Source organism: Artemia franciscana, chromosome 7, assembly GCF_032884065.1.
Source record: "Artemia franciscana chromosome 7, ASM3288406v1, whole genome shotgun sequence".
In the NCBI taxonomy this organism is placed as follows: Eukaryota; Metazoa; Arthropoda; class Branchiopoda; order Anostraca; family Artemiidae; genus Artemia; species Artemia franciscana.
The window spans coordinates 29,765,164-29,790,157 of record NC_088869.1 but is presented as its reverse complement, the minus strand read 5'-3'; the positions used below and the strand labels follow the sequence as shown (position 1 = coordinate 29,790,157).

Here is a 24,994-nt window from a genome sequence, read left to right as displayed (position 1 = left end):
AATGCAGGGATTCCTTTGGTATAACAAATACTATTGGTCCGTCTTCTGGTGCGTTTTCTTTTGGCAACATGCGTCCAAATAAACATATTCAGCACTTATATTCCTCGTAATATATGTCACATTGCTTGACCAGATGAATTCTCCTATTTCAGTTGGCTGGCTCATGTGGTTTCGCTGGTCATCCTGTATATAAACCACAAGCTTTTCGTTCATGAATAGTTTAACTCTTATGGTTACAAAAGGAGCGATTGACTCTTCGTTCCGAAATTCATCTTTATATTTGGCAAAGTATCGACAACCTATTTCTAGTAATTTTCCATACGTAATAGCCGTTGTATCATTCCAAAAAAGCTTGGACCTATCGTATAATATCCTGGATTTTAAACTTTTCTCAAAGAAAGCTACTTCTGACTCCGTTTTATTATCATTCATCATAAATGCTCCGACTTGTTATTAGGATTAGAGACAATTTTGAGCAAATAGTTCTTTGTCATATGAGACGAGTTTTCTTAGTTCTAAGGATTTTCTTTCTAGCTTCAGGGGTTCGATATTTTTATACGCTTCTTCAAATTCTGTCCTCTGAAAGTACCCGTACTTTATTATCTTAGATGCAAGCCCAAGATATGGAATTTTTTTTATTATTGTCATTACCATATCGAAATTACTAGAATGGAAGAACTCACAAAAAAACAACTACTAACAACTCACTGCAGCACCAAGCCGCTTGAGACCAACACAGCGACGCAAACCCCTCCTCCATCCAAATCACTTTTAGCACTTTACCACCTGTTCCTTACTTGTATTTTTGTAATTATTCCTCACCAAGATTAAACGCACACATGAAAAAAAAAACTCTCGGTGTTTTTTCAGCTGGATATGGTAAAGACCCAACCCAAGTTGGAACTGATGTCATCATAAAGTATTACTATGACGTCATTTATGGTTGTAGCCTACGATTAAGACATCAACTAGCATCTTGATGAATGTCATTCATGGTGAGAGGTGTTATGCACCTGTCATAGGTCCAACTTATGCTGAGGCACCACCTCTAATGCTGAGGATGGGTAAAAGGTGTTTTGGCTCCGTCTCCCACCTAAGGGATGCACTGGTCCTTGAATTTTTCTGTCTTTGTTGGGCTAACCCCCCGGAAAGGTGTATTTTACCCGGTTAGAATTCATCAAAATAAGCCTCAGACCAAACTGATCTTTCGTCGACGACCTTTCGCACGGCAAAAGACAATCCATTCGGACGTATTTACGATAGTCCACTGCAATCCTCAAACCCAAATTTGACCAGTTCCTATATTTGGAGAAATTTGTCAATCCCCCCAACTTAAAAGCATGACCGATAAATTTGGGAATACAAAAGAAAATATTAAAATGGCTTAAGGAATGCACTAGCTTCTCAGCTATGGAGAGCCTTCCTCCTTGAAGAGCCAGAGAAAGCTGAAGAAAAGTACCAGCAGGTCTTAGTCGATTGCATAGCAGGTTACATTCCATTGAAGTAGATCCAGGTATCGAGCAAGGACAAACCTTGGTTCAACGTCCGCCGCAAAAAAAGCTATACGAACAAAACAAAAGGCTCACATTCGATGGTAACTCTCAAAGAGCGAAAAGGAGAGACTTTATTTCATGAAAGCCCGTAAAGACACAGTTCGCACGATTTGGCAATCACCTGTTCAATACAAAGAGAAAACCGCTTCCAAGCTCCAAAATGCCTCTGCCAGGAGCTGTTGAAGAGCACGGTTGTCAAAGAAGCCTTCCGTCTTCTAAAAGAACTTCAATTCTTCCCCTACAAACTAGCGATCGGACTATTGTCCAAGACCTGCAAACAAAGACCAAGGCACTCGCCAAGACGTTTGTAAAATTTTCAAATCTGGAGGACGACGGTAAAGGAGTTGTCGATTTCTCTGATCGAACCGATGTCGTCCTTGATAGTGTGAACTATTCCATTACTAAGGCCCTTCGTATTCTATGCAGTCTTGATGTGACCAAATCCATGGTCCTGACAACACACCTAATATTGCCTTGAAGATTTGCAGTGTCGAATTGGCTAGACCTTTGTCATCGCTTTTCCAGTTGTGTTTTTCTTCTGGAACCTTTCCACGCATACGGAACTGAAGGTTTCAACAGAGTATGGTATAGCTGCCTACTGAAGAAAACTTACGCTTATAGTGTCAGAGGACGTCTGTTAAAGGTAATTGAAACCCGTATTTCTGATTGTTCGCTGCGAGTTGTTCTTGACAGTTTCACCTCCCTCGAATATCCGATAAAGGTAGGCGTACCCCAGGGTAGTATTTTGGGACCTGCGCTTTTCATTCTTTAAATAAATGGCATGGGAGATAATCTTACTAGCTTTCTGCATCACCTTGCCGATGACATCAGAATATATTTAGTTATACCAATTCATGATGATCCAATTAAAGCCACCCTGCAATCACAGGATGATATTTCGGGAATTGAAAAGTGGTCTGATGCCTGGATGGTCAGATTGAAAGGATAAAAAAAGTAGAGCTGATGATCTCCCAATCAGAAGAACCACGCCCAGCTTCAACTTAGCTATAAAAGATTTGACGAGCTTCGACTCCTTGGAATCCACTTCTCGACAGAACTTTCTCAGAACACCCACCTTGATCGGGTAAGAACATCCTGCGCAACAAAGTTAAAGATAACCCTTAGTTGCAAAAACCTTATACCGGTCATCTCAATCGTTCTACGTTACAAGTCTTGCATCAAACCCATTGCCGAGTATGGAAAATCCACAGCCTAATGGTGCTCCAAAAATGTTGCTGGTATTACTCCAAAATATCCAAAATAGAGCCAATATGGCAGGTTTAGTAGTTCCTTACGACTCTCTAAAGTCTTTTCGTGAGAGGCTTGATGTATCGTCGATTGCTGTTTTCTGCAAGTACTTAAACTCCCCTCCTTCTCTAGAGCTTTCTCATAATGTGCCTCCAACTGTCCAACCAACAAGACGGACACAAATGCACACGGCTTGGTCTGATTATCTTGAGGCAGGCAAGCCAAGAGCAGTGAACTTGAAGAATAGCTTCATCTGTCTTTGCACTTTGATCTGGAATGATCTTTATGACGAAGTTATCCCCAAAAGATTTTTTGTTGACTCTTTCAGAAGAAAATTCAACAGTTATCTTAAAAACCTCGATAAAAGACTATCAGCAAATCAGATATCAAATTGTGCCAGGAACCGCAAATTTAGGAATAATAATAAAAAAAATCTTGCATACGAAGATGCCTTTTTTCGTCAAAAAAATTATTTTATATTAAATATGTAGATACTGTTTTGTTAATCACAAAAGTATGTAGATAGAGTAGATTTCCTTGAACTAAGCCGTTAAACAGCTCTATATGTTGTTCCGATGACCCACTAGAAGTGAAGGGGAAAAATAGAAAAAACAATACATCAGTGCCACCGATACAAGAAAGCGGTTTTCCTTTCAAGCCAGGGAACTGCAAGTTTCCTGAATAGTGTTTCGGCAAAGATGATCCAATGGGGTACTTTTTGTTCCGATTCAACGCAAGTTTTAGGGGGGTTTCAGGCTATCTTTCGAAATTTCCTTGAATTTGTTTTCAAAATAAGGTTTTTCTATCAAGACTAATTTAAGTAACAGTTACCATTCCTCAATCAGCATAAAATAGCAATTTGTGTTACTTGCCAGTTGTTTTTTTTTCAACACATTTTTTAATTTTTGGTTACAATGAGCTAAGGTCTGCTCTTTTCTAGGCTGCAGCTACGGCTACAGCCACGATAGCTCGTAACCACGTACTGTTTGAAAATTCGTTACTACAAACCATTTCAGAAAGATTAGACCAAGAACCAGCGACAACTAAGAAAATTATACTGTTATACTAAGAAAATGCTTGTTTTATGCTCAATAATCAACATCATCGACGTTCAACATTTCTGGAACTACGTAAATTTCTGAGCCACAAGTTTAATTGAAAACAAAACTAACGTAATAAAAAAAAGCTCAATATACTGCTTACAAAGAAAGTATGACAAAATCATTTCCAGCGTTGAACAGGCAATAGAACTACGGTAAAACCTCGATTGCTCGAATCCTAAGGAAATTACAAGGATTTCAAGATATCAAACAATTTAGAATACCTAGGTTGGCACACTTGACTCGCAATCCTATGTCCTTCAGGACAAGGGTTCAAGTCTTAATAAAGCAAATCTTTTGGCTTGGGGTGGGGATTAGTCATATGATTCAGCAAGCTCAACCGATGTGAGTCTAGGGACCTTACAGTTAAATCAATTCCCACTTAATGTATGAATTTCAGATGGCAGGTAAGGCGAAGAACGCCTGGTCTTGCAGCAGCATCTAGTGAGAGAAGATACCAGGGTCCAGCTACTCAGGGTATAGATAAATAACAGAAGTTCAAATTACAAAACTCCACAGAATTAGACAACGATCGAATTCTATTCACGTCTGAACATAATAACAATCATGCTCAACAAAAGCTTTCCATCAGATAAGCCTTCCAAGATGTAAAAAAAGTAGGGCATAGTAAAAAAAAGTAGTCAAACAGAAAAGCTATATGATAGATAAACGACAACTAGCAGAAATTCCAACGTCCTTGAATTTGGCTTACAGAGGCTGATTCAACAAAATCAATTTCAAGCAAAAACGTTTTCCGGAATCTCAATTTATAAGGTTACGTATTTTACTTAAATGGCAAATTTAACTTATCAAAGCACTGGGTAGAAAATTTTTGTGTGTAAAGGTATTCTAAATTTGAAGGTTTTTGGAACCTCGTGAGGCCTAGAAAAATCGAACTTGGCAGTATTCCACTGATTATAATTATTCCACCTTCCCTTAAATTTAAGTAATAGCATATGCCATGCCATCTATTTTCAGTCTTACATTTGTTCAGCTTTCCTTCGTTGAAGGAGCTAATTCTTGAGAGGCACATAAAAGCATATTGTGCTTGAAATCCAAAGCAGAACCTCTAAATTAGGCTCTCCTGAACTAGCTCTGAAATGACAGAATCAAACAAGCTGACTTGCGAGTATATAAAATAGTATATCGATATGCCAAAGTGTCCTGTAAATTTAACTTATCTTGGATTTTTATTATGTTAAAGCCAGAATTCACAGGGAGTTTATATCCATAAAATCTCCAATATTTCACTGGATTTTTATTTCTATACAATAGAAGTAGAATTTCTATTCTTTCAAAATATAATAGGTTCAAAAATAGAACAAATAGAACGAATTCAATATAAAAAACAAATTATTAATGCAGTTATTACTTCAAAGTCATATGAAAAGTTTGATAAAAGGCAAATAACGCCAGAGGACTAAGAGCTTGATTCTATGATGAGTTTAAATGTTTTTTTTTCTCTTCATCCTCTTTTTAAAAAGTAAGATCTTAGCGGTAGAAGAATTAATTCTTCTTTTTAAGAGAAGTAGGATCTTAGTAGGAGCTCTGACATGTCTGGCCAGGTTTCGTACACGCCCTATGCACAAATCCTTACTTTGGAGGGTATAAGGTCTAAAGTTAGTTAAGGATCTCAACAGTATTGATTTTATGTTGTTTTTTTTTTTAAGAGATATAGGATTTAAGCGGTATTGAGTTCTATATTGAGGGTCTGAACTGTTTTGATACTGAACCCTCTACACCGACACAAGCGAAGGAGCGAATGGTCCCCCAACCGGAGTGTCTTGGGGCATAGTTTAAGTGTTATTCACCTATTTGGACGCGTGAATAAACCTCTTCCTAACTCCATAAATAGGAGATCATTCAGGATAAAGATTCCCGTTCTAAATGAGGGTCAGGTTAGGCTTTTTTTTTACATCGTATTGGCTAGTATCTAGATATCATTAACCGAATACACCTGACTTGCTTAGTACCCAACCATCACAACTAATAGAAGATTTAGAAATGAAATATATTAAAAGAAATCATTTAACTAGTACATTTGAAACCTTCTTCATTTAACTTCTTTATAAGAAGACAACATAAATTAGCCATGGATCATGGATTAAAATGACTTTCACCCTCAGACCCAGTTTCTCTACCAAGAAGGTTTTTCAAACTAAAAATAATGCCACGATAAAAAACCAGAATACAAATAGACTTAGAAGCAGTAGAAATGCACATTGACCATAGGAATATAGTTCTTCCCTCAACGCCATCTAAGAAAATTCAATATAGAGGGAAAGCGATTCCTCAGAACAACAGGCTTTTATTGATTATTCAAATTGACATTCCTAGTTCGAATTTAGGTAGCTAAATGGAAACGCCCCATCATTGACTTCTCTCTGACTCTCTCCTCCTGGATGCTTTCTATCTAAATGTCCTAATAAAAAGTTTGCAGAAACTTGGAAATAAAACCTATTTGTTTCCTGGAGAGAAAAAGGTTTTGATCTAGCACAGAAAAAAAAGCTCTTTGCAATTTCAGACAGAGCTTTATAAAAACAAAACAAGATTTCATAATGAATGGCTTGGAGTAATTCTAAATTAATCTGACAGTAAAGGATATTTCTACGTGAGCGAAACATCAAAGAGAAAGAATAAAGTATTAAGAGATGTACAGCACATATATCAACGGCAGCGCTGTATCACTGCAAGGTGAAGCAGCAATGGAAATTAATAGACACTATATGTATCCAGGTTAACAAAATAGGGTATCCGCAATATCTCACAAATGGCTTGGGGTATCAATTTAAAACTTGAAATACTTTTTACTTAAACAGCTACAACAAAACTGAACTTAAAAAGATGCTTTTAATAAAATGGTGGATTAATTTACGTACATATTAAATGGTTTCTGCAGTATGACGGCCAGGAAGGCTTCGACCCTGTCGAGGACCAAAGATTACGAAAACTTTCAATCCAAACGCTATTTTAAGAAAAATTATGGAAAATAACAACCTCTGAACGACCATTTTGACTGGAAAACAAAATTTTGCCTAAAATGTATCTTTGAATCCAACATTTTAGTTCTTAAGCAGAAAACTGAACCGAATATTTCCAAAATTAGACAATAACAAAATAATTGCTAGTTTTTAATCATCAACTGAAAAAAAAAAATAAAAATAGACAAGACCTAAGAGCTCATATGGCAGTTGTGACGAGGCAAGAAGAGCTAAGAGCCAATAGCTCATATGGTATGAGCTCAAACAAAATTCTAAGAATCAATAGATTGATTTAAAAGGAAAATTAGAGGCTTAATGCCGGTCAGGATTTAAATAAGAGCTCTGAGTAACGATGTCCTTCCAAATATCAAAATTCATTAAGATCCAATCACCCAATCGTAAGTTATAAATACCTAATTTTTTCTAATTTTTCCTCTCCCTTTAGCCCCCCAGATGGTCGAATATGGGAAAACGACTTTATCAAGTAAATTTGTGCAGCTCCCTGACATGCCTACCAATTTTAATCGTCCAATTTTAAAACAGACGATAAAACAAGAGAAAAAATAAAGCCATAAAAGAAATATTAATACGAACAAATTTAGGACAAAGAAAAAGTAGGGCTACCCACACCCTTGAATCCGCTGAAGGCCATAGCGTTGTTTCCACTTTACTGACAACCAAATTATTTTAGGCGGATTTTGTTTTACCATAATACCATCGGCAAATCAAAAGTTGCTGAGACTTCGATAAATTAATGTCATTGCATTTTAAAGAATTAATCTAGTTTCCTTCGTCTGATACGCACGGAACGTTTATCCATTCTTTCTTCCTTTCCGATGGAGATAAAATCAATTAATAAACCATCTACTGATCCGTCAATCTAAATATTGCTTCAACAAACTAAAAAGATTGCTTCAAAAATAGCAAAACTTTTAGCATCTATTTTCTACATTTTGAATGAAAGAGAATCAAGAAAAAAAAGTTGCGAAAAAGCGTCCTTTTAAAAACTAAAATCAAACTGAAAGCCCCTAATATAATTATTCTAAGAAATTTTTTCTTCCCTATAATCTTCAATAGCTACTGTTATTTTTTTTTTTTTTTTTTTTTTGCCGATGTTTCGACAAATAAAATCCAAGGAAACCACGCCAAGAGACAAGTAAAGCGCAAATGACGCTTAAGCTTTTTCAAAAGTTTTTTTTTTGGGGGGGGGGTGTAGCCTCAGTCTTATCTACAGTAATCCATACTTTAAACCTTGACAAGCCCTCTGATATTATGTTTTTACTGTGTTGCCAATTATTTTATGACAAATAAAACGAACTGCTGGAAATACAATTTCCTTTCATTTTAAGTTTGACTTGGCTTGCCGAGTCCATTTTAGTTTCTGTCCTGTTTTAGGTTTCGTTTATTTATTCGAAGTAATTGTTGTCTGTTTTCAGTTTGAATTCCTAACTGACTTCATTTCTGGTCATTTTAGGTTTTATCTGTGTTTTTCTTTCTTTTTTTAACAATTCACACGAAATCAACAGAGACAACAAAAGCCAAGTCACAATGGGTAAAACGGGGACAATCGAGATAATTTTATAATGTGATTCGTCAGTTCTCTGTAAATTCTTATTCAAGACCGCAGTAGATATATATATATAGATATCTCTACTGTGTTCAAGATAGAACTTAAATAAACCAAGAGGAAATTCCTAGAAGAAACGAGCCAAGGAACGGAAAATGTTAAGAGCTAGAATTAACAGTGAAAGATCCAAACAACGATTTTTACTTCTACTTGTCAATTTATTGCTGTCCACAAGGCCATGTCCAGAGGGGGGGGGGATTTGACCCCCCTCCCAATTTTTGTTTGACTCGTAAAACGTAATAAAATGCATATAAAAATATTTTTGATGTTTTTTATAATTTTATTTTGAACCTACACCCCACCCTTTACGTAAAAATACTGGATACGGCCTGGATTGCTCAATTTATACATTTCTATTTTGCATTTACAAGAGGGCAAACCCGAGGTTCAATATCAAATAAAATTTAGCCACCAAAAACTGACTATCCGAAAATGAGCTCTTGAGGTTGAATAGCTACATTTTAAGCCATTATTGGTTATAGGATTTTAAGACCATCTAGTCGCATTATAAGCTTAATTAAACCAAAACGGGGTTAAATATACGAAGATTTAGCATCTTATCAAGTCTATTTTGCATGACGAAAAATGTGGAATTGGTTTACTTAAATACTACATGATTTACATCCTTATAACAAAAGGAATAAAATCCACGCAGTAGTTTAAGAACATCTTGATTCACCAGGGAAGGATGCCTAACTAGCTGTATTGAGCTGGATGAAAAGAATTTTACCCCTTCCCAGCAACAAAACATTATTGATCGCACAATATGTCCCATTGTGTATATCTTCAACTTTTTGTAAATCTTCAGCTTAATTTTTAGGTGGATCATGCTTGTTTATAAATGTCCCTTACTTCTCCGAAAAAGAAACAGTAGCCAATATGCATCAAAGGAAAAGATCCCTGGCAAAATTCCAAAAGATCGAAACTTTTCTCAATAGAAATCTTTCAAATGACGAGGAACGTAATTAACAAACTGAATTCCCAGACAGTTCTCGAGTATGTTACTAAGACTTGAAAATAGTACAATAAGTAGCGTTGCCGATTCTTATGTCAGAGAAATTATTTTCCCTTTACAAAATAGGTTCAAAAAGCACATAATTTAAATCAAATATAAATTCAAAGCTTGATGAAACATGAATCCTCGTACCCCACCCCTTGGCCCAACTAGTTACACCACTGGGCAGAGACTGCAGCCTAAACACAATAGAAGAGGGAGGTATATACTCTGTGGCTTTTATGACTATATTGTCACTATGATTATACTTTTTATTTTTTATTTCGAGCAGTGTGTTTTATTTTTTCTTACCAACGACAACACGACAACCAAAAATGATAGCTGAAAGCTAATCAAGGTTCAAGTGTCCGAAGTAGTAGTAGTAGTAGCATGCATATAATACCCTTTGGTTGGTTCAATATTCCCCTCAACATGTTCACACAGTTCCAATCTAATACTCTAAGCTGTTCCTGAGATATGTCTGTACCCCACAGCTTTCCCTTAAATTTTTACCTTAATAATCTTAGCTTCAGTAGTAGTAGTAGTTGTCTTAGCAGTAGTAGAAGTACCATTTGTAGCAGTAGTGGTAATGTGCACATAGTACCTTTTGTTTTCTTCAACATCACCCTTATCATAACTGGAGACTGGATTTAAGATCTAAAGTAGTCTTATCCATTAGTTTAATATTAAGATAAAATAAGCAAAAATCAGGTCAAAAGCCAATGCATGTTTGATAGAAAAATTATGAGTAAACAGACTGCCATAAAAACAATTGTTACAGCAACGAGTTTTCTTTTTGGAGGAGGCAGCCAGGATTTTTATAAGGGGGAAAGCTATAGACAACCTGTTTTATTTTCCTTTTTTGAGAGATTTCTAGTTATAAACTTTTTTTTTACAATTACTGTTTTTTATCACAACAATATAATGTGGTGTTTTCCACAGGATAGTCAGTTGACTATTTCACTCATAATTACAACCATGCTAACAAGTCCAATTACACATTGTCATTTCTTATTACATGTACACACTAAAAACTCCGAAATTCTGATATAAAACAAAATATCTTATCCTTCGTTTAAGTGAAGACATAATAGAGCAAAATGACACGATAAAACACAACTGCTTTGAACTAATTTTAGCTACATACAAAGGTAGCTGACACCTGTATTGATAGAGAAAAAAAATCATGAGATGAATAATATTCATATTCAGAATCACAAACAAAGAAAGAATAGTTTTATTTTCGATATTTTATCTCTGTATTTATAAGGTATATTCATAAAAAAAAACATAAAACTAATAGTAATAAAATCTTATAAAAAGATAAAAAAAAAACAGTAACATAAAATTTTCGGATGAATCATTTTCTAAGATTGTAAACTTTGTTCATCTTCTATTTTACATAAATAAAGAAAAAACTTTCTTGGAATATGGTAGTCAATATATGGAAAATGACATTTTGTTTTCTCGTATCACTTTTTGATAGGATTTCCTAATAAAACAAGCTACGAGGTCTGAAAGAACTGAACTGAGAACTCCTTTTACCTCATCAGTAACTTGATTCATTTTCATTTGGACTTCTTCCAGTTCTGTTTTTGGTTCTCCATTTGGGGCTGCTGCCATTTTGTAATTTAGAAATTTGGCCAACAAGTAAAAATTAAAAATAAACTATTTATGACTAGTTTTGACTAACTGTGGTTCAAGCTACCCAAAAACAAAGTAGACATTCACCTGAAAAAAAGACAAAATTTTTAATGTTGTAAGAATAATTCAGACAAACTGAAGTTGTCCTTACCCTTATGCATCTCCATTGTTTTCCAGATGCCTTTTTTAAATAACAAAATAAGCCAAATAATGGTCTACTTCTAAATTTACAAGGAACAAACAGCAAGTAGAGTAAGAAGACAGAGGAAAAACATTATCTGAGCAAAAGATTTACTGTTATTGATATTTTTTTTTACTGCGGAAACAAATGTTTTTCTCTATTTTCTTAGGTAATTTTCATTAGACGATTTATCTCTGACTAAAGAGAGACAATATAAGCAATTCTCATAGATTCGAGTAAATATTTCCAAACAGAATAAAGACATAACTATAAGAGAGGTGTTATTTATCAATTTTTGAATAAAATAGGCAGCCAAAGCATATCTTGTGCAATTTACTTCCTAGTATATTCACAGTATCCCAAAAACTAAAACTAAACGTCAAACTTTTTTGAAATGGAAATATCTTCAGTGACAATTAAATTTCTGTTTCTAAATAATTTGACATTTATTGTATCTCTCTGGCAATCTATTATAGAGCGTGTAAGCCTTTGGAATAGCTTTGGAATATAAATTTTTCTTATTATTATTCTAGGTCAAAAAGGTCTATGTGACCTTGTTCAAAATACGTCAACTCAAGTTGCTTAATTACCTCAAGTGTCAAAAGCAAACATCTACCACCAAGAGATAGGGGGATTAAACTAGTAATTTTATTATACGATATATCGATATATACGAGACAATTTCGGTTAGTTTTAAATTTGGATCCTTACTTTTAGTTGAAAAAACTTGTTTATTTATTTAATTATTTTTCAAATAGTGCCAAAAATCCATCTTTTCTCTCAATAGCAAATTCCCCACCCAAAAAATTCCTCCTTAGATAGTTCCTCCCGAATAAGATCCCCCTTCTGCAGAAAATTCCAACCCTGATGAAAATTTCCCCCAAAAAAACTTTTTCCGAACAATTCCGACTGGAAAACACTTTCAAGCCAAATTTCGTTAGAAAAAAAGGCTTGTTTTTCTTTTAATCTCTAATCATTTTTCAAATCATGCCGGATTTCATTTCAAAATGTTTCCAGGAAATTCTCCCCTCCCAATGTCTCAATGGAAAATTTCTCCCGCGTAAAATTCCCCATAGACAATTTCAACTCTTATGAAAATTTTCCCTGGGCAATTTCCCTGGTATATCTCCACATGTAAAACTAACTTGGCAAAGATAAAGTAAGTCAAATAAAAAGATTTTAGTACAAGAATTTTGGTAAATTCCCCTGTGTATGATTTCCCTTTGAAAGTTCATCCCAGGGGCTTTCCTCCCTATGGAAAGTCCTCACTGCATAAAATCCCCCCTCCCGCAGAAGATAAACCCTCCCAAAAAAAGTACGTTTACTTCCCAAAAACAAATAAATACTAAATGTAGGCACAAGACATATTTCACAACTTATAACCTTTTCCCCCGGAACTTGCAGGACCCGGTCATCCCCAAAGGTATGATTACTTGACTTTTCAACTATGTTGATTAATATGGTGTCTCACAATTTTGATTGGAATGACTTTGGGAAAAAGGGGGCGTGGGAGAGGATCTACCTGCCCCCAAATCGTTTTGGTCACAAAATAGGGATCTAGAACTGTAATTACCGTTGTAGCAAGCCCTCTCCTGATCTTATATGACCGTTGGTTTGATACGATCAATCTGACGATAAACAAGACAAAAAAAAAATCTTTTTTCTAACAAAATTACAAAATTTCATATTTTTTCAGAAGGATGATAGAAACTACTACAGTAAGGGTATCGGATATGCTGAACCTAATGGTGTGATTTTTATTAAGATTCTTTGACTTTTTAGCGGCATTTCTGCCCTTTCTCAAAAGTCATACAAATTTTCTCAGACTTCCATGGCTTGTGGTGGGTACATGAGACTTGATGCATATTATACATCTGTAGTTGGTGTAAAAGCCAATTCACTTCATGTACCTATTGTTATGAAAATTCCATGCTTCAGAGTTTTGGCTGTTATTTGGCAGAGCTGCTCCTTACTTACAGTTTCTTGCCACAAATTATATGATAAACTGATTAGACTTGGAAAAGACTCTCAGAAAGGGACATGGACATTGATTTTATGACAAATTTGTATAGGTATTTCTGAGACCCATATTCAAAGACTTAAGGAGATTAGTTTTTCTTGGAACTAAAGACTCCCTACTAAAAATATGGAAAGCCGTGACAGATGCAGGAGCTGGCGAAGTTCACCTTGTATTGTCTGCTGAAACTTCGTCATGTAATTCCCACAAACTGGCTTGATTCTGTAGTGGCTGAATCACAGGTCTGTCATGGCTCTTCCATCTGTTGATACAGTTTCCAGTAAGGCCAAATCCATGTCTCTTAACTGTCTCTTAACATTTACTCTTAACTTGGAGAATATTGACAGGGTAATCTATAATTTCTTGAAACGCAAATTGAAGCATGTGGCAGTCGTGACAAGTGTGATTTGAACAAGGGCTATAAGCCAAGAAGGTATTTTATATAGCCAAGCCTTTCAGAGGTTCTCAGCAACATTTGAGAGTCCTCACTAAACATAGTTTACCAACTTACGGATACAGTTGTGCACATTGTGTATCAGCATAGATGGGTAAATGGATTGAACATATTTTTCTTCTTCTCAACCAGTTACAAAACAATTTTCTCTGTTGGATCTTTTCTGCTGGATGTTCACGGGTAGATTCTAAAAAAGACGAAATAATACCGTTTTCGACATCGATATTTATGTTTCGATATCGATATTTGGTGCGGTATATCAATATCGATATTCAATTTCGCCAAACACAAGACTAAATCTTTTCACTGAGTGAAGAACTGGATATTTTTTGTCTTATATAGAATGCCTAAGGGGCAAAAGGGCCATGTCAATCTTCCTTAGTTTGTAGCAAAATATCACCCCTGTATTTCACTCTAGACAAAAATATCAGCGAAATGAATAAATTTTGAGATGTTTTTGTGGTTTTGAGTGTAAGAACAAAACAAAAAAATACCGTTAAGAGGACTAAGTTACATAGACTAGGTACAAATAAGGATGAAGACATGATGTTATGTAATTGGAAAACTGATCAAGAGAATACCTTTGCTTATTTGGGTAGCATTATTAGTCAAGATGGTGAATGCAATGAAGATTCACACTTTAGAATAGGTAAGGCACAGGGTGTTACTTCTTGAAGAAGAAAAAAAAATGAAAAACAAGGGAGATAAATTTTTAACTAACGTCAGGGTAGAGGGTATTATTTCCCTGGGGTGGATCTAGAGCAAAATCTAGGGAGAGGCCCAATGTGACAAGGGCGCCAATGGGCAAAATCTTGGGAAGGGGGTAATGTGACAGAGGTGCCAATAATTGATCAAATCGACAAATTTATTCTAAAAAAGAGTAGAGAAAGAACAAAAACAAGAAATGAGAGCACCAGAAAAAATCTTGGGGGGGTCTCCCCTGGCCTCCCTGGATCCGCCACTCTTATTTATAAGCTGGCTTAGCCTTCTATTCAACTCTTGCAATTAGCAGAATGCTTTCAGGTCAATATTTCCAAAAGGACAAGAATCAGTTTGGCATGGAATGTGAACACAGACTGGTAGTTGTAAAGGTTCCTGACTAAGGGCTTTCATCACCAAGCTCAAATAATTTACTTATTTATTTCTAACCCATTAAACAATATAAAAAGTGTATAGAGAAGGAGTATAAATTAGAGAAAAGGACAAGAAAAAATGAAATAAAAAAATAACAAAATTTTTACAAGCAATTACCAAAGTTTACCTATTTAAAACTAAACAAATGTCTCATACATACCACTTTAAAACTCATTTTATAAGAAGGTTGATTCCACAGATAACTCATCTTGGGGTTGTGTTTCAAAATAAGTTTTAACAGAGCTATTTCTGGGTTGGCTATTCTATATTTGCAGACTAATGCTGAATTTTGAGTCCAAGGGGCAAGTGAAGTGAATATTTTGAAAATTTGAAATACACTGAGCAAAGTTTACATTTATCTGTTTGTGTAAAAATATTCCAAAATGGTGCTGCGTATAGGAAATGCGGTAGTGTTATTGAATAACACAGTTTAGTAAAGATTATCTGGTTGAAATATTTTATTTTTGGACAACTAAGGAATAAGACACACCAGACTTTTTTTGAAGGTGGGAAATCAGCAGCAAACAGGTTTGCTCAAGGGATGTCCCAATTGAAAGACCAAGATAAACAATTTGTTCAACTGGCTTTAATAAAGAACATCCCAACTGGACTGATGGAGTGAATTCCAATTAAATAGAAGAGCCTCAGATTTTGCAAGGTTATATCCCAAACCCAGTTTAGTATCTTGAAAATGCCAAAGTTTTACTTGATATGCTGTATTGTCCTGCTAAACTAAGGATAACATCTGCATAACAGACAGGTATCACATTTGTAGCAGCCTCAATGTATGAGGATATATATTTTGAATGAGCATCTAAGACGTCAATGTCAAATAAAGAAGACAAAGTACCTTTATTAACAGAAACAAGCTGTCCATATCATTTGGTAGGCTCATAGGACACGTGAGGGAGGGTTGTGGAACACGTGTTAGATTAGATGAATTGGTAAACAGTAGTCGAAGTGGATTTGCAATTTTAATAGATAATATAAGCCATGAATATAAGTTTCCCAACATGTAAATAACAGATGAATGAATCCCTCTTTTTGCCATGTGAAGGAGCGGCACTTTGTGTACCAATCAGATTAATACATGCCTAACATTCTGTGCTACTATAATAACACTTTCTCTAGTCAGTTCAGCTTCCATCAAGACATGAGCTGCAGCACTAAGTGCATCAGTAGACCCTATTTCATTCTAAAAGATCAACTGGAATGGCTGAAAGCTCTTTCAATTCATCAACAAGGAGCAGCTTAAAAGTTTATAGAATGTAGTTACAATTATTTTAGGCCTAAAGACCAAACATTGAATTTTATATTTGCCTTTCTTGGGGATAGGAACAACACTACCAATGCAAAAAGACAACAGTATAGTAAAAGTATCAAAAATTATCTGCATGAGCAGGCCTAGGTGTGATATGAGCTAATGGGTTTCATAGATAACATGCACTGCACTATGTTGTTACTATAGCTTGCATTTTACAAATGTCATGAGGCTCTAAGTAAACAGACAGAAATTCATCAAGTTGAGATTCACATTTAGACCCTAAAATTGTATCTTGTGCAGCAAATTGATTCAATAAATGGGTTTTCCATGCAGATCCTTGTACAATCCTTGGAAGTATTTGAAGATGTAATAGGTGGGGGGAGCAAGGAATTTCCAAAGAAAATTGAGCAAAGTGGACATTCTAAACAATTATAAATCAATAATGTCTGTATGATGACAAGCTAGTTCACTTTCAAAAAACGTATTTATAGAAAGCCAAATATCAGTCAAAACACCTGACCTAGGATAATCATTCTTCTCCCTCATAAATAAAAAAAAACACCTGGAGTCCTAAACAGGCTTCATTGCACATAAACTGCCCATAATACAAAATTCATAATGCATTTCATGACCTGATGCATGTTTTTATTGCAAATGCAAGTAGGCCTATTTGTGCTGTCTGTTCCCAATAATTTAAGCCCTACAGGCTGGTTGGCAACAGTATGGTTCTTCCTGCTTGCTCTAGCACTCTTTTGCACAAGGTAAAATCCCACAAAATCAAGACAATATTTTTTCCACAAAAGAAAATAATAAGAAAAAATACATAGTCAGCAAACAACCTCCACACAACATGCCATCAGCATCACTGCCAGTAATCTAAAATTTTAGAATATTTATTGCCTGACTGTAAATACTTTTTCAACAGAACCTGGTCAAGGTGCATCCATAATCACTTTAATATTTGGTGAAAGTTTACACTTTTGAGCTAGGACACTCAGTTTAGATTTCAGGAGCATATTGCAAGGTTTCTTCAGCTAAGTTGCAGAGTCTATTAATCATATCACTATGTTGCTTCTGTGTGCATTCTTCTTGTCTTAGTATTACTGCTTAGCTTTTTACTTTGAAATAAGCAGATTGGATTCAGTGTCTTTGAATATTGGAACCTAGTGGGGGGGGGGACTTTAGGATGTTTCCACCTGTGCAGGTTGGGGTCAAAGTCAAACATAACCCATGCTGGGAGGCCAGGATATACCAATAGGCCCACTAGACACAGGACTAGGGGCACATAATATTATGGGGTACAAAAAATTTTCACTGAGTGATTAATTTCATAAAAAAACTGAACTGATGTGATTTATCATCAAAGTATCGGGTGCACCCAGCTGCTGTACTGCTTATTCATAGAAAAGTGATTTTAAGATCGCAAAGGAGTTCCACAGCCACTGACAAACTGTCAGATGTCTCCCAAGAATGGCAACTGAGAGCTCAGAATCACCTCTCTCTTGCATTACTTTAGGCTCATCATTTGAAGTATTGTGTGTTGAAGTATTTATAGAAGCATTGTCATCATGACATGGGATAAAATCATTATTAAAGCCCCATTCTGAATACTATAAGATTTTTTTTTTGTCATTTGTGGTCAAGAGATTTATTTGAAGCTGAGCAGAACATACTTAGGTTCAATTGGATTTTGAAACAGAACATCAACAGAAAAATAATTGTTTTGACAGCTGGATCATGAGTTTAAATTTTATTTCTTTTTGCTATTTTTGGTTTTGGATATACTTTATTAATGTTTCATACATAATGACTAACATGTGACAGATTAGGGGTATTGACCTTTTTGCCAGAAATCCTTGCCATTTAAAACTGTGTTTCATTTGGTGTGTAAAAATGAAAATCTCTTCTTGTTTCTCTCAGATTATCCTCAAATGTATTCACCTTTCCCTCCCCTCACAATTACTATTCTGGTACCTTCCCCCATGTGATATTTTTGTGGGCATCATATTTAAACTGCAGTTCAGGATCTTTTCACAGACTTGCAAATCTATTAAGTAAGTGAAGGATATTTTATGGAAAAAATATTCTGCTCTAATCAGGGATAGTAAATTTGATTAAATATCCATGCCTACCTTTACAATTTTAAATGCTTGAACAATAAGTAACCATCTACAAAGGCTAATCTTGATATAGAAACAATAGAATTTAAAGAAATTGCACTAGAACTGAATTTCTCCTTCAGAACACACCCTGAATACAATATTCTTACTGTAAAATTGCACACACACACACACACACACAAACACACACCTACCCCTCTTAATGAGGCAAAATTTAGAAAATTGACCATGCATAAGGCTGGGAAATAGAAGATTAAAGCAGAGGTGACCCCATAAATATGATTCATAAAAAGTTTTTATATTATAGCCTAAAGTAAAAATTTGGTTATTAGGTAACTAGGCCCACACTGTTTTCTTGTGAAGTTTTATACTATTTTCAGTGTTATTTCTCACAAACTGTTTATTAATAATGCTATTTTGAAGAACAAGAATAAGCAACTTGTTTATGATTTGTATCCCATTGCTATGTGTAGGCATTAGATGGGTTGGTATTAAATTCTGACTGTAATAAATACTATACTTGGAACTAGGGCAGCTGCAGGTGAGGTGGGAGAGGTAAGGGGTTACTATATAGTTATTATGAGGTAACCAAAAGAAAATAAAGCATGGTGGGAACAAACAATGGAAAAAATATGTTGGCCAATGGTTGTATACCTGCCAATAGGTTTGGACCCTTATTAAGGGCAATATAAATTCTAAATTTTGATTAAATAAAAAAAAAGTTTTTTTAACTGCAAGTAAGGAGCAATATTAAAACTTAAAAAGAACAGAAATTATTCCATATACAAAAGGGGTTGTCCCCTCCTCAATGCCTGGCTCTTTACACTGAAGTTTGACTCTTTCTCACAACTCTGCTTTTTAAAACAATAAAGAAAACTTTAGCATAAACAGCAAGCCATTGAGGAGGGGACAACCCCTTTCATACACAGAGTAATTTCTGTCCATTTTAAGTTTTAATGTTGCTCCATACTTGCAGTTAAAAAAAACTTGTTTTTTTTCATTTAATTTCTGAATGTTTTGAATAATGCATATTTTTGCTCACTGCATATGAATAATTAGAATAATTAAAACAAAATTTACAGATTAATTATTTTTTGGCTAAATGGCTTTCTCACAGTTTTGATTGCATGGTTTTGATTTAAAGGAAGGGGTGGGGGAAAAGGCCTAGTGCTCTCCAATTCTTGGTTGCTTTAAAAGGCACCCAGAACTTTTATTTTTTTTTAATAATGTTTTTATTAGTAATAAATATACATAATTTATGTAAAAAACTTCTATACTTGTATATTTTTATTACATATATGGGAGGGTTCACCCCTCATCCATACCTTGCTCTTTACACTAAGGCTTGAGTTTTGCCTTAAGTCATTAAGAATGACCCCTGAATCACAAAGGCTGTAGAATAAATAGCTGAAATTACTAAAAATATTTTAGTATAAAGAGCAAGGTATTGTGAAGATGAACCCCTATTTATGTAATAATTTCTGTTCTTTAGAGGTTTTAATGCTGCTCCTTACTTCCAGCTGAATTTTTTTCTTTCCTCTTTCTTTTTTTTAAATAATGCTAGAAAATCCTGCAGCCCCTTCATGGAAATTCTCTTCCCTTGTGATAAATTCCTCCATGAAAAGATCCTCCCACATAACCCCCTCCCCTGACCCACCTCAACATGAAAAAGTCCCCTTGAAAACATCTGTAGATATCCCAATAACCCTTACTAAATGTAAAGAATGGTCAAAGTTTGTAACTTGCAGCCTAGGAGGCCTAGGTGTCCTCCAATTTTTTTGTTCCCTTAAAAAGGACATTAGAACTTTTAATTTCCATTAGAATAAGCTCACTCACAACATTGTAGGACCACCAGGGCAATACAATCACCCCTGGGAAAAAAACAAATAAACACACATCCATGATCTGTCTTCTGGCAAAAAACATAAAATTCCACATTTTTCTAAATAGGAGCTCATAACTTCTACAATATGGTTCTCTGATATGCTGAATTTAATGGTGTGATTTTTGTTAAGATTCAATGACTTTTAAGAGGTATTTCTCCCTATTTTCTAGAATAAGGCAAACTTTCTCAGGCTTGTAACTTTTTATAGGTAAGACTAAACTTGATAAAACTTATATATTTAAAATCAGCATGAAAATGCAATTCTTTTGATGTCAATATTGGTATTAAATTCTGTTTTTTAGAATTTTGGTTACTATTGAGCTGGGTTGCTCCTTAATATAGTTCATTACCACAAACTATTTGACTGAATGGTCTCTTTCCAGTTTTCTACAAATATTTTCATACAAATCACTTTGTTATGTAAAGAAAATTAGTTCTTCACAGTAAAAAATGATAAGTAAATAGCAAACAAGTTTGCCACAAACATAAACCTTAATGAGATAATTAGACAGCTTTCCAAATCAATAGCTAGAAAAAATGTATTTTAATATTCAATAATATCCAAGTTTTGATATTTATTTACAACAATTACCTAAAATTAGTTCATTATCTTTGACAAAGGTGACTGAGATGAATTTAAGTGAAAAATCAATATTTACAGCAGTCATCCCACCCTCATAATAAACAGATGCTATGAACCATTTAGTCCTTTGCTGGACAGAAATGGTCCATGTTGACTTTTAAGTAATGTTTTTATGGAGCAGGATTGATTGGATTAGCCTATTAACTTTTTGCTATAAAATTGCAGTATGTTTCTGAATCTAAAATGAGCTACAAACCAAAGTCTAGTGGTGTAGAGTATAAAAAAACAGGCCAAAGAAATAAAAAAGTTATAAAGCACATTCCTAAAATAATACCCTTTCTTCACACATTACCCAGTGCATAATTGTGAAAAACAACACAGACAACAGTGAAAAATTACTGTCTGTTCCTTCTGAATTTGAGGAAGTTACTAGTGAGCCTGATCCAGCATGGGCTTTTATTGAAAATTAATCTAGAGAGGAAATAAATTGGGAGTGGGAGAACCAAAGTTCTTCCAGTTTTGATCTGGCTTTATCAAATGTTAATGAACAACTGTGAGATTATGAATTCAATGAAAGGGTGAAACAAAATAACAATTTAGTAGGCTAGCTAGGCCTAGCATGCTCACCTTGTCTGTGTGTTTGTAATAGAGCCTTGTGTTTACATAGCCCCCCCCCCAATACCCTGACCAAGATTAAATCTTATCATCAAAGCAAAAAATCCTTTTTTGAAAACTTACTCTGGCAATTTGCTAATTTTGTCTTCTTTAAGGAATAGGGAAAATTACAATTAATCCAAAGTGAGTATCTTCTTTTTCATCCAGTTCGATTAATTTAAATTGCAATAGACGATGCTGCCGCGTGAAATCAATGGTGAGAGAATTTCGCTCTAAATGACTGCACATTGCCACTAGCTATAAGTTGCATAAGAACTACAAATGCAAAATAATCGATGAAATATTGGCTAATATCCAGCAATAAGTACTATCCAGCAGCAATTCCACCAAGCAACAAGTTTTCAATCTTGAGAACCATATTTAATCAGCGTGATAAGTCCCATCAGCCAAAATGTACTCAGAGGAATCTAACAAACTTTGAATAGGGTGGTTTTTTAGGTTAGAACTCTATTTGAAGTTTTTACGCTCTCCTTTCGGTAAACTTGTAGCTGATAACATAATTTACCAAAGATTGTAGCAAATATATCAATTGATGCCTGTTTCATGCTCTTTCATAATTAGTTTTCAACCTTTGTAAGGCTAAAAATTTCAAAACAGCTAATAGCAACCAAAAGTCTAAAAATGTGCTTCCAAAAACTGTCATGTGAGAAAAAATTGATGATTTTGCTCGGTTCGCGAATATTAATTATTATTTTTAATAGTTTTAATAGAAAATTGTTATTATGAAAATTGATTTGCAGATAATTTTAACAAGAGCAAGTAGCCCCTATTTTTAAAATTCCTGGAAATTTGTTTTAAAAACTTGGGTCTGTTAAACAATGATGGCAAAACTTCGTGGCTTTGAAGTTGATTGATATAAATCTCAAAGTTGATAGAAATCACGGGATAGGATCGTTCTAAAAATATAAACATGAAAAAAACTTCGTTTTCTTAAAGAGTTAAAGAGGCTGCGTCCTAAAGTCGAACCTTAAAACGTACAGGAATTAGAAGAGGCAGTTGGGGGGCTGCCGACCCCCAAACCCCCGCTTTTAAAGACCCTTTTGTACAGGTTTTTGTTGTGGGGAGACTTCATTGTTACTAATTACTAGTTTCGGCGCAATGGTTCTCCTGTCCTTTTGTGTTTAACATTTTTCGAAGTTATTCCATTATTCATTCATTTCAATTTTTTGTTAATTAAAAGAGGGCCTTTCCGAAGCCAAGAGCGGGGGGTTAGCAAAAAAACAAAAAACCTGTACAAAAGAGTCTTTAAAAGCGGGGGGTTTGGGGGGCGGCAGCCCCCCAACTGCCTCTTCTAATTCCTGTACGTTTTAAGGTTCGACTTTGGGACGCAGCCTCTTTAACTCTTTAAGAAAACGAAGTTTTTTTCATATTATTTCTGTACGTTTTTCAACAATCCATGGTGGATGTAATTTAATAATTTCTGTACTCCTCGTAGAGGAATTAGGAGAGGAAGTTGGGTGGCTGCCGCCCCCAACCTCCCCGCTTTTAAATCATTGTATAAAATAGAAAAAAAAATAGATAGAATGACCGAAATGTTTCTTTTGCTCATAAGAAGCTAATATTCTGTTATGTCTCAAATGATAAGCTGTCCAGGTGTTATCAAAATTTTTTTGATGTTGTGAAAAAAAACCGCCCGTAAGGGACTTGAACCCTTGACCAGAGGATTAAAAGTCCCACGCTCTACCGACTGAGCTAATCACTTGCATGTGTGTAAATATAACTTCTCAATAACTTTTAAAAATTTCAAATTAACATGGGCTCTTATGGAGAGAAATGCGTTAATTAAGTAGCTAATGCGTGGTTTCTGGAAAACAGGGAAGGAGTTATCGGATCGAGCTGAAACTTCGCGGATAAGCTCCTGGGCCGTAGAGGACCTTAACTTGTGAATTTCAGCCCGATCGGACAACGTTAAAAGGGGGGGGGGTCGAAACTTTCGGGGGGTTAAGATTTTCCTACGAAACTTTCAAGGGCACTTACTCGGAGAATTCCGCATCGAATGAGTCTTCGTACACCCAGATCCGATGTCGGATGTGACCTGTAGGCGTCGAGAAAAAAAAAGAAAATGAATTTTAAGTGGCTATGCGTGGTTTCTGGAAAACAGGGAAGCAGTTATCGGATCGAGCTGAAATTTCGCGGATAAACTCCTGGGCCCTAGGGGACCTTAACTTGTGAATTTCAGCCCGATCGGACAACGTTAAAGGGGGGCTGGGGTTGACGGGTCGAAACTTTCGGCCAGATTTTCCCCATGAAGGAAAAGTTGGAGGGGGATGAAATTTTGCAGGTTTCTTAGTCGGAGCTCGGGCTACGAAATACATCCCTCCCCATCCCTCTGCGACCACTGGAACCAAAGATCGCTTGATATTGTCGTGTGTCGCCTCTTTATAGAGGCACGAGTGTGCCTCCTTGATAAATTTCATTTTACCACATTTGAAGCCTTCTTCTTTTTTACATGCCTTGAAAATTTCATTGACTTTACTTTCATCTGATTGTCAGTTGAATTAAGTTAGTCTAACTGCTTGTTTGGGTGTTACAAAAGACAATAGACTTAAAGGCTTGTTGCCAGTCTCATGAGCTAAAATCTTTGTTATCCAGAAAATCGGACTGAAAGTTTCTTTTTATACCTTCAGGTCCAGACACCCACCACAAATAGTTTTATAAACAGTTGCACCATTAAGGGGAGGTGTTTGGGAAGTATGTGCTCCCCAATGATTTGGACAAAAAGCATTAAATAACTTTATTGTTTGCTTTGTCTAGACATTTTTTTAAATGAATCTATCCTCGTTTTTAATATGAAAACATGAAAAATAGGGGCTCATTACACTTTCTAATATGCTTTAAATTAATATAAGCAAATATACCGCCTTCTAAACCTTATCATCATTTGAAATAACGTCAGTATTGCTAATTTAAAGTATTCGAAAGAAATGTATGAATTATTAAATTATTTGTTGATTACTGATTGATTAAGAGTATCCAAAAAAACCTGAATTTATCTTAACAGCATTGCGGAAGAAACCGCATATTAAATAAAATTTACCAGAGATGCCAATGAGATGAGAAAAATTGACACCTGTAGTTTTAAAATTACCTCTCACTTTGTTTTTTCTTAAAACAACGAAATATGGAAAATTACATAAAACCTTGTTTTTGTGTAAATAAAGATAAGGGAGGTATACATTTCAGAAAGGAGGGAGGGGCACTGAATAAATTTTTATGTCTAAAATCTCTTTCACCAAGCGAAGCTCGGTCTTTTAGAGCTGTACATTAAAACTGATAACAATAGATAGAGAGTATGGATTGGTACTACTAATTTTTGAGCATAAAATGTATTAACTGAGAGAAATATATGTATATATATATATTGCTCCGGTTCACTTTATCCTACATGCAGAAGACATTTTGAGCAGCATATATATGCAAGAATAAATGTCACACAAGTAGCGCTGGCGTCACGCGAAATGCAACTAATACCAGTAAGAATTCTCTTCACATTCATGTTAGTTCTTTTCTTGGAGCTTGTTAAAAAAAATATTA

At 35.1% G+C, this 24,994-nt stretch overlaps 1 protein-coding gene across 3 annotated transcripts in view; it reads right to left on the bottom strand.

Moving 5' to 3' along the window:
• The window catches only part of LOC136029137 (synaptosomal-associated protein 25-like), a 100,192-nt gene extending 78,535 nt beyond the window's left edge, over positions 1–21,657 (bottom strand). For all 3 annotated transcript variants that reach the window (XM_065707228.1, XM_065707227.1, XM_065707226.1), the window contains exons 1-2: positions 21,524–21,657; positions 11,049–11,234 (exon numbers count right to left, since the gene is read on the bottom strand). In XM_065707228.1, coding sequence (XP_065563300.1) covers positions 11,049–11,126 — 78 coding nt within the window. In that variant the 5' untranslated portion in view covers positions 11,127–11,234; positions 21,524–21,657. The remainder of the gene's footprint in view (positions 1–11,048; positions 11,235–21,523) is intronic.
• Between the last annotated feature and the right edge of the window lie 3,337 nt (positions 21,658–24,994).